This window comes from Salarias fasciatus, chromosome 9 (assembly GCF_902148845.1).
Source record: "Salarias fasciatus chromosome 9, fSalaFa1.1, whole genome shotgun sequence".
In the NCBI taxonomy this organism is placed as follows: domain Eukaryota; kingdom Metazoa; phylum Chordata; class Actinopteri; order Blenniiformes; family Blenniidae; genus Salarias; species Salarias fasciatus.
This window is the reverse complement of record NC_043753.1, coordinates 21,224,003-21,235,053: the sequence shown is the minus strand read 5'-3', so window position 1 is coordinate 21,235,053 and position 11,051 is coordinate 21,224,003. Positions and strand designations below refer to the sequence as shown.

Below are 11,051 nucleotides of genomic sequence, written 5' to 3'. Positions count from 1 at the left end.
CACTTCCACTATCTCTCATGATACCTAAATAATTACTGTGTCTCAAATGATAAGTAAGCTTGCTGCTGACTTGTTATGTGAGACACGGCAAATGTCCTGGTCACTTCATACACATTCAGTCATGCATATGAACACTCTGCTTTTTCATCCCCATCTTTATTCAAGTTGGCCTGTGAACAATAGAAATGCTGACATCAAAATATTAGCTATATATTAGCTAGGTTTTAGTGATGTGGACAAATCATTCAATAATTAAAAAAAATGTAATACATCACATTCAGCTCTGACACATGACATGCTTTCCTTGACTTTCACCACCAGGGGTCCTTGTTGGGCTCTGATTTGAAAAGCTTAGAGTACTGAACCTTTTTTCGATACAATTGTGTTGAACGCTTTGTTGCTTCAGAAAGCTTCAGATTTCCATCACGAGTGAATAGCCCTCCTTCTTGGCCCTACCCCTACGTCATAATGACAATTGGGACACTCCTACCCCTCCACGTGAACGCGCAAAACAAGGGGAAGGGCGAAGGGGTGAAATGGGATTCAGCCTAAGGATGTAAGTGAGAGGGAAATTCTCACCAGTGTGGAATCTCATGTGGTCCTTCAAATCACACCATTGACTGAACCTTTTGCCACATGTTTCACAAGAGTGAGGCTTCTCACCCGTGTGTGTTCTCTTGTGGATCAAATAAGAACTGTGTGAAGTGAAACTGTTACATGTTTCGCAAGAATAAGGCTTCTCACCTGTGTGACTTCTCATGTGGATCATCATCTTACTCTTTTGACTGAAACTTTTGCCACGCTTCACAAAAATGAGGCTTCTCACCTGTGTGAGTTCTCATGTGGACCAACAATTGCCTCCGCTGACTGAAACTTTTGCCACATGTTTCACAGGAATGAGGCTTCTCACCTGTGTGAGTTCTCATGTGGAACAACAATTGCCTCCGTTCACTCAAACCTTTGCCACATATTTCACAAGAATGAGGCTTCTCACCTGTGTGAGTTCTCATGTGAACCTTCAAAGAACTCTGCCGACTGAAACTTTTGCCACATGTTTCACAAGAATGAGGCTTCTCACCTGTGTGAGTTCTGTTGTGGTCCAACAAATGACTCCGGTGCCTGAAACTGTTGCCACATATTTCACAAGAATAATGTTTCTCACCAGTGTGAATTCTCATGTGAACCTTCAAATTACTCCGTAGACTGAAACATTTGCCACATGATTCACAAGAATGTGGCTTCTCACCTGTGTGAGTTTTCATGTGAACCTTCAAATGACTCTGTAGACTGAAACTTTTGCCACATGTTTCACAAGAATGTGGCTTCTCACCTGTGTGAGTTTTCATGTGTCGCAACAGATCACGCTGTCCACTGAAACTTTTGCCACATGCTTCACAAGAATGAGGCTTCTCACCTGTGTGAGTTCTCTTGTGGATCAAACAAGAACTGTGACGAATGAAACTTTTGCCACATATTTCACAAGAATGAGGCTTCTCACCAGTGTGAATTCTCATGTGAACCTTCAAGCTATATTGTTGACTGAAACTTTTGCCACATGTTTCACAAGAATGAGGCTTCTCACCAGTGTGAATTCTCATGTGAACCTTCAAATGACTCTTTCGACTGAAACTTTTGCCACATGCTTCACAAAATATCTTCTCATCAGTGACTATTCTGACCTTCTGACATAATTGATGTTTTTTATGGTCAGTTTTCTCATACATTTCTTCACAAAGAACTTTTTCACATTCATCCTGCTTCTCTGAAACACGAAAGTTGTTCACACCGATTCTATGAAACATGTTGAGTTTTTTCAGCTTTGCATTTCCTGTTGATTCTGAGTCAATGTGTCTTTTCACATGGTGGACTTCAGAGTCCTGAGAGAGGAACTGCTCGGTTTCTGGTACTTCGGCTTCACTCAGGTCACTTTGATCCTCAACAGAAGGAACCTGAAAGGTTTCACTTTCAAACTTCAGAATAAATCGTTCTCCCTTCTGGCTGGTACGGAGTTCCTCGTGTTCCTCAATCTGTGAAGATTCTGGTTCCTCCTGCTCCTCCTTCAACTGACCAAGTCCTGGTTCTTCTTCTTCTTCTTCTTTGATGTGTGGAGGTTCTGGTTCTTCTTCTTCTTCTTTGATGTGCAGAGGTTCTGGGTCTTCTTCTTCTTCTTTGATGTGCAGAGGTTCTGGGTCTTCTTCTTCTTTTATCTGTGGAGGTTCTGGTTCTTCTTCTTCTTTGATCTGTGGAGGTTCTGGCTCGTCCTGTTCTAGACAGTAGTTTGTTTCCTGTTTAAAGACCTGCTCCTCTCGGCAGTCATGGTCCTGTTGGAGCTCTGCAAGGAAACAAATGCAGAAGATAAAAGATTAGCAACATTATCTCTACAGTTCCAAATAAAAAAAACACTGTTACTCCAGCAGTAAATCTGAAAACTTTCATTCAAAATTCAAAAAACACGGTACAGTCCCATTGATACTTATTGATCATCTTTAGCTGCTGATTGATTACTTATTTGGATGAACTTTTTTGAGGCGGTGTATTCACTCAACTGCAAGATTCTGGTACTGTGGTATGAAAAAGTATCTGAACCTTTTGGAATTTCTCACATTTCTGCATAAAATCACCATCAAATGTGATCTGATCTTTGTCAAAATGACGCAGATGAAAAAAAACCAGTGTCTGCTTTAAATAAAACCACCCAAACATTTATAGGTTTTCATATTTTAATGATAGCATGCAAACAATGACAGAAGGGGGAGGAATAAATAACTGAAACTTCTGCCTAAGGAGACTTAAAGAGCAAATCAAACCAATTTTTACCAAACAATTTAAGTCAGGTGTGTGTCCAACCACTGATGAGTGCCTTAAAGCTGCGCTGTCCACTATAAAACACACACCTGGTAAGAATTGTCTTGATGAGAAGCATTGTCTGATGTGCACCATGGCTCGCTCAAAAGAGCTGTCTGAAGACCTGCGATCAAGAATTGTTGATTTGTATAAAGCTGGGAAAGGATACAAAACCATCTCTAAAAGTCTGGATGTTCATCAATCGATCGTCAGAGAAGTTGTCTACTAATGGAGAGAGTTTGGCACTGTTGCTTCTCTCCCAAAGAGTGGCCGTCCACCAAAGATGACGCCAAGAGTTCAGCGCAGAATACTCAGAGAGAAAAAAGAACCCTCGAGTGTCTGCTAAAGACTTACAGAAATCACTGGCACAGTCCACTACCTCTGTGCACACATCAACTATATGTAAAACAATGGCCAAGAATGGTGTTCATGGAAGGATTCCACAGAGGAAGCCACTGCTGTCTAAAAAAACATTGCTGCTCGTTTAATGTTCGCAAAAAGGCACTTGGACACTCCACAGAAGTTTTGGCAAAATATTTTGTGGACTGATGAAACCAAAGTGGAATGTTTGGGAGAAACACACAACGTCACGTGTGGAGGAAAAATGGAACAGCTCACCAACATCAACACCTCGTCCCCACCGTGAAGCATGGTGGAGGGAGCATCATGGCTGCCTCAGGGCCTGGACAACTGGATGGATGGATGGATGGATGGATGGATGGATGGATGGATAAGACCTTTATTTGTCCCGCATGGGGAAATTCCAGTCTTACAGCAGCAGAATTGAAAAAAGGAATGTTTTCAGAAACTTCAGTTTCAAAAACTTAAACCTACACTAAGGAACTTTTCAACCTTAATAAAACATTTTACAGTTTTTTTCAATTGCGAAAACACGCTTTTCAAAACTGTACGTTTTTTTCAAAACTGCACACACAAAACTCCAAACATCACACACAAATTTATAAACCCTTACATCCCCTGGTGGTCAAATCTCTTAACATGTTCACAAAATAGAACTCGTGTTTTCATTTGGTAAACACAGCCATTTTTTCACATAACACACACACATACCATTCATTCACATACCTAAGCTTTTGGCTGAACACTATCAAGCATTTACAGAACACTGTGGAGCAAAATTGAAAACACAATTATAGAAAAGGAGCACACGGAATCAAAGACAATGGCCCCTTCTCTCATAGACAAACAAAACATAAAATTTTCAGACAAAACATTTTATTTTTAAATGTTCCCCCCCCCATTCAAGCATAAGCATCATCATGGAGCATCAAGCCTCCAGTTTCTGTCACGGGCAAGCTCTGCCCACCAAGGAAAACGGGATGTTGACAGCAGTCCGGCACTGCATGTGATATCCCATACATATGTGTCGCGATTAGCGGAAGTACTTGTAGTGTCTGCTCAGTAGCCCCCCTACCACCCCCACCCCACGCTCCGACGCCTCATGCCAGTAGTACCCCATTGAAAGTGGACCCTACGCTAGAATTTGAGCTTTGCTAGCGCAGGTAGGCAAGGACCAACCGCTCCAGAGCCTTCATCAGGTGCGATGTCAAGGCCACTGGTCTGAAGCAGCCAGAGTCCTTGGGGTGGGGAGACTTTGGAACTGGAACCACGCAGGATGTCTTCCAGAGGCGTGGAACCCTTCCCAGTTCCAGGCTCAGGTTGAATAGATGACCATCTATTCAACTTGCCATCATTAATGGAAAATTCAACAGTTTATCAGGATGTTTTGCAGGAAAACCTGAGGCCGTCTGTCAGACAGTTGAAGCTAAAAAGAGGATGGATGCTGCAACAAGTCAATGATCCAAAACACAGAAGTAAATCAACTTCAGAATGGTTTCAGAAGAACAAAATACACCTTCTGGAGTGGCCAAGTCAAAGTCCAGACTTGAACCCCATTGAGATGCTGTGACATGACCTCAAGACAGCCATTCATGCCAGACATCCCAGGAATCTGACTGAACTACAGCAGTGTTGTAAAGAAGAATGGGCCAAGATTAGTCCTGATCAATGTGCCAGACTGATCTGCAGCTACAGGAAGCGTCTGGTTGAAGTTACTGCTGCCAAAGGGGGGGGGGGGGGGGCTAGGGGGGGGCACAAAATATTAAATGTGATGGTTCAGTTACTTATTCCTCCCCCTTCTGTGATTGTTTGCATGCTATCCTCATTAAAATATGAAAACCTATAAATGTTAGAAATGTTAGGGTGGTTTTAGTTCAAGCAGACACTGTTTTTTCATCTGTGTGATTTTGACAAAGATCAGATCACATTTGATGGTGATTTTATGCAGAAATGTGAGAAATTCCAAAAGGTTCAGATACTTTTTCATACCACTGTAATTGTTTACTACACTACCTGAGGTGGAGGGATAATGAGACATCCTGCTTTTAAATGTTGCCAGGAAATGCCTCTTCAAACAACATCAACCTCTACAACTTCACTGGGCAGACCAGTGAGGGGAAAAGTAGTCATAGTTCCATCAAGCACGTCTGCTCACAGCGCCATAATGACGGAGAAGCTCCAGCAGTCACATTCATGTGTTCATTCATACATTTCCAAACCTGCTCTGTATAACTTGATTTGAGGATTCCAGTTGATTTCCAGCATCCTGCGTTAACGACCAATCTCCTCCTCGTACTGAACCACAGTTGGTTGAAACAGGGTGAATATTTCCTCAGCAGCAGCAGTTAGTCTCTGGGTGGTCAAGTCTCTCACAGAGTGGCTGGAGCTCGTCTGCTGGTTACCATTGTGTTGCTGTGGACTCTCTGGAGGGAAACAAGACAAAAGTCACTGATGTGATGGAAGTGAAGGTTTTACAGTGATGGGTGGATGAAACAGGACAGGACACACTGAAATCAGAAACATTCAAAAACAAAAAAAAATCTGCTCATTTCAGTAAAACTGAAAGTACCTGTGGGGTTGAAAGGATAAATGGGAAAACTGTCTGGATGCAACATTACTTTCTCTGAGCTCTGAAACCTTTGTGGGAAGTTTCCAATGTGATATGGTTCAGACTTTTTTCCGAGCATCACTTGAACGCATCATTACTCTGAACTGAAATGTCTGTTTTATAAACGTGAACCGTAAAATCTGCACAAACCCGTGTTAGCTCAGATTGAGTGTAAATAAATCACTTCCTCAGCTTGCAAACAACTCAAACACCGTTTCCTCTGTTTCTGATACAGAAGCAGTTTAATACTGAAGGTTTCTGTTACTTCACTGTGAACAAGAACTGCAGCTGCAGCCTCGTTTCTGTCTGCCAGCTTTAAAATAAATGTAACGATCCTCCAGCAGTCACATTCATGTGTTCATTCTCACGTTTCAATACCTGTTCTGTGGAAGCTGATTTGAGATTTCCAGTTGATTTCCAGAAGTTTTCTCTGTCGATAAATCTCCCCCTCGAACTGGACGATAGTTTGTTGAAACACGGTGAATATTTCTCCAGCAGCAGCAGTTAGTCGCTGCTTGATAAACTCTCTCAAAGCCTGAACTGAACTCAGTGTTGCTGCAGGAGATGAAATATTTCCTCTCAGAGACAAAGCATCACGGCTGCCATTACTTCTTCTTCTTCTTCTTTCCCTTTCCGGCAGGCTGTACACATATCCAGTGTAATGCTGCCCTCTTCTGTTCAAAGAATTACTCGCAGTACTTTATATTCTTGGGTGAAGGTTGGTGGAAAGAAGGAATCTTGCAATAGCCTTTTCTATGTCTCGTGAATTTATTCTACAGGCAAAGATTGACTTAATTGAACATACAGTAATTTAAGCTTTGAAAGGTCTTTATACCTCTTTCTGCAGTGTACTGATCACAAGATAAAAACACATGTGCAACAGTCTTTAATTTCCCACACTGACATTCCCATCTGGGTGCTTTCCCATTACTTTTAAACAAGCTGCGAGACCACAATGCCCCAGTCTTCATCTGGTTATTTTTACTTGGTTAATTCCAGAAGAAAATAAAACAAACCTGGTATCCTGCACTATGGGTTGACACTTAAAATAATTCCTTCCCCTGGTCTCTGTTTCCCACTCCCTTTGCCACTGCTTCTGCACAGCACTTTTGATAATACTGAAAGTAATCTAAAGTATGGGCTAATGTTTACTACTTACCCTGAAGGGGCAGCATTGCTGGAAATCATTAGAAGAAGAAGAACCCCGCAGCGCTACGGCTGCTCATATAAATCAATATTGTTTCTGATGCTTGATAGACCGACACTTTTAATAAAAATGAGCTTGTAGCATGTAGTCCACCTCACAACAATGGGATGGAGGCGCCCTTTGTATGTTACTGACATTTTGTTAAAGAGTTATTGAAACCGAAAGTCCGCATCTGTCAATATGCTGCTAAGTTTACTGGACTGTTCAGTGAATGATATTCCTAATTCGTGGCCACGAATTAGTATTTTGTGCACACAATTTATTATTTCGTGGCCACAAATTAGCTTGTGGAAGCTTGTTTAGTCGCGTTTACATCACAAGTTCTCATTTTGGAGCTCAAACTTACCACGGTGGAGCTTAGCTTGTAGCATGAGCTGAGGACAGCCAGCTGTGGTGTGTGTGCCGAGTAGTGATCACTCTCTTGTGGCGCTTTCTGTTCGACTCGAATCGGCGGCGCTGTGAACAGCAATTAGTGATTGTGATATGCATACTGTAATGCACCATATCGAAAATTTGTTTAAACTCATATCATCGTTATTGGATAAAAATATTCCACGGTATATATTGCTATCGAAATTCTGTCCAGCACTAGTCCAGACTAAAGTTTGGAGCAGCGTGTGCTGCTCCATTTCCAAGCCAAGCTGCGGGGCAGCCATGAGCTGGTCAGGTCAGACAACACCACGGTGGTGGCGTACCTGAACAGGCAGGGGGGGACGAGGTCTCCCCCCATACATCGCAAGGTGGCTGAGATCCTGCTGTGGGCGGCCTCCACGTCATAGTGGTGGCCCCGGACACCCCGAGCGGTTCCCGGACCTGGTTCGGTTGGCAGTCGGGGATCCTTGGCTGATCCCTGACGGGCCTGACGCCAGACTACAGGCAGGGGGCGCCCTCCGGTCCCGCCCCATCCTGGGCAGGAGACTCTTGGCCTGGAGGCGTAGATGGTGAGAATCATTGGATATGATCTCCCCCTGGCTGTGGTGTCCACCATCCAGAGCGCCAGGGCCCCCTCTACTGTCAAGGCTTACAGGTCTTTCAAGGCTTTTAACATCAAGCTCGGTCTGCTGTAAGTGCCGGTACTTCCGGTCTTTCAGAATAAAAGTCCTACGGGATATTACATCTCCTTTCAACAAAAAAAAATAGCTGTGCTATAACATATTGCATTACGTGTGCAACATTTCAACATGCAACATTAAACATTCTTTCAACTTTTTCTTTTTATTTAACAACAGGGGGTACACAATGTCTACAGATCTAAGATCTGCCTCGGTTTAAGGTCCATATCTTGAACGGTTTGCCAGATCAGCCTCTTTCACTGGGCTGTGGGAGGGTGACTGCATCTTCATCACGGCACACCCAGTGGTCTGAGGGTCTGCGCTGGCTTGGTGTTGCTGCTTGGGAGCGTCATCCAGGGTGCTGCGAAGATGTAGGTGGTTGCGTCTCAGGATCTGCCCATCACCGGTGTTGATGTGGTAGCTGCGTGGCGTCTCTGCTGGTTTGATGATGGTTGCAGGTTGCCACTTTCCATCTTCCTGTTGGTATCTGATGGGTGCTCCTGCATATAGTGGTGGCAGGGGTCGGGCAGATGTGTTATAGTGCTGTTTTTGTCGTTGTTGACATTCTTCCCTCCTTTCATGCACCAAGCGCTGTGAGGCAATTTGAGGGCGCAACTGCGATGCAGTGGAGGCAGGATGGAACGCAGTCTGCGGCTCATGAAGATTTGTGCTGGTGATTTTAGTCCATCGACAGGGGTGTTCCTGTACTCAAGTAGACTGAGGTAGGGGTCTTTTCTGTCTTCTTTTGCTTTTGTTAGGATTCATTTTGCGGTTTGAACAGTTTTCTCAGCTAAGCCGTTGCTTTGGGGGTAGCGAGGGCTTGATGTGATGTGCTGGAAACCCCACTGTTCCGCAAATCTTTTGAACTCTTGTGAACTGTAGCATGGTCCGTTGTCACTTATGACTTTAGATGGGATGCCATGTCTGGAGAAGGCAGCTTTCATCTTGTGAATCACGGCTGCTGTTGTGATGTTCGGCAGGCGTTCGAGTTCGAAATATCTGCTCAGGTAGTCACAGATGACAATGTAGTTTTCAGAGTTCCATGAAAACAAATCTGTCCCGATGGTTTGCCAGGGGTTTTCTGGGATTTCCTGTGACAACAGTGGCTCTTTTTGGTTTGAGCTCCGGTGTGTTTGGCAAATGTCACATTTCATGACTGTTTCTTCAATCTGTTTGCTCATTCCTGGCCAGAACATTATGTCCCGTGCCCCGTGTTTGCTTTTGTCGACTCCGAAATGCCCTGTGTGTATGTGTTGCAGCATCTCCTCTCTCAGGGAGTGTGGAATGATGATTCTTTCACCTTTTAGGAGTACTCCATCCACCTCTGTGATCTCATCCCGGTGATTCCAGTATTCACTGACGAGTGTGGGACATTTCTTGCACATCTCCGGCCAGCCTGACTGAATTATGCGCTTAAGGGCTGTGAGTTGTTCGCTTTGGGCTGTTGCTGTCTTGATATCCTCTAATTTCTCTGCACTGACTGGTGCTGCTCTCACAATGCTGTGCACTTGAGTTTCCATTGTCTCTGATAGTGAGCTGTCGCTGTCGTGCATTGGTCTTCTTGACAGTGTGTCAGCCACTGGAATCTCCTTTCCTGCTTTGTGAACGAGCATAATGCTGTACTTTTGTAATGCGAGCAACATCCGCTGTAGACGTGGTGGTGCGAGAGCAAACGGTTTGCGTAATATGCTTTCAAGCGGCTTATGGTCCGATTCTACAGTGACGTGACGTCTGTAGATGTAGTCGTGGAATCGTTTGCAGCTATAGAGAACAGCATACAGTTCTTTCTCTATTTGAGCATAGTTCTGTTCCGTGGTGTTGAGCAGTTTTGAAGCGTATGCGACTGGCTTCCCATTTTGCATGATCGTTGCACCGAGTCCATGTTTGGATGCGTCGACTTGTAGTGTTACCTCTTTTTGTGGGTCAAAGTAGGCAAGCACTGGTCCGGGTTCGGCTGTGAGTGTTTCTTTAATCTTCTGGAACGCTTCCTCATGTGTTTGGTCCCATTCGAACTGTGCATCCTGTCGTAGCAGTTGTCTGAGAGGCGCACTCATTTCAGCCAGGTTTGGGGCGAATCTGGCAAGATAATTTACCATTCCGAGGATTGTCTCCAGCTCTGCTGCATTTTCAGGTGTTTTCATGTTCCTGACGGCCTCAACTTTTTTCGGATCTGGTTTCAGTCCTTTTGCTTTGAGTTCGTGTCCGAAGAAGCTCACCTCCGTGACACAAATGCGACATTTTTCTGGATTCAGTTTTAGACCTCTCTCTCTTGTGCGGTTGAGCATGGCTCGTAGGTTGTGGTCGTGCTCTTCTTTTGTTTTTCCAAACACTATGATGTCGTCCACGATGCCTGCTACACCATCCAGACATTCGTAGGTTTCGTCAGTCCTCCTCTGGAACTCATCCTGGGCAGACACGATCCCAAAGGGGAGTCTTAGGAACCGATACCTGCCAAAGACGGTGTTGAAAGTGGTTAGGTAGGATGACTCTTCACTCAACTTGATGGCCCAGTAGCCTGACCGTGCATCGAGAATGCTGAAGAACTTGGCTCTAGCTAGCTTGTGGGTCACATCTTCGAGTGTAGGGAGGGGGTAGTATGGTCACATGATGGCTTTGTTGAGTGGACGTGGATCCAGACACAAGCGTAGCCAGGGCCCCCTCTACTGTCAAGGCTTACAGGTCTCGGTGGTACCTCTTTGCGTCGTGGTGCTCGGAGAAGGGCTGGGACCTGGTCTCCTGAGCCATCGGTGGGGTGCTGGAGTTTCTGCAGGCTCTGCTGGACAGTGGTCGCATCCACTCTCGCTGTGTTTGCATCGGCCATTACGGCTGACCATGACGGCCGTTTTTCTGCACGCAGTCACCCGCTGCTGAAGCGGTTTCTCTGTGGGGCATGTCGGCTGCGGCCGCCCCCTAGGCATGTGGTTTCCCCGTGGGACTTCCACACGCTGTTGGATGGTCTGAAGGGACCCCCTTCGAGCCT

The 11,051-nt window shown here is 44.8% G+C and overlaps 1 protein-coding gene and 1 long non-coding RNA gene across 2 annotated transcripts; both read right to left on the bottom strand.

Annotated features, from left to right (window-relative positions):
- Positions 1-658: 658 nt before the first annotated feature.
- LOC115394148 (zinc finger protein 239-like) lies at positions 659-2,137 on the bottom strand. Its single transcript, XM_030099375.1, has one exon. It carries the CDS (start codon positions 1,800-1,802, stop codon positions 774-776), a length of 1,029 nt encoding a protein of 342 aa, XP_029955235.1. The 5' UTR covers positions 1,803-2,137; the 3' UTR covers positions 659-773.
- A 73-nt stretch (positions 2,138-2,210) lies between these two features.
- On the bottom strand, positions 2,211-6,415 carry LOC115394168 (uncharacterized). The gene is made up of 3 exons (XR_003932023.1): positions 6,191-6,415; positions 5,424-5,627; positions 2,211-2,332 (listed from the first exon to the last, which is right to left on the bottom strand). It is a non-coding gene; the product is annotated as an uncharacterized LOC115394168 (long non-coding RNA).
- Between the last annotated feature and the right edge of the window lie 4,636 nt (positions 6,416-11,051).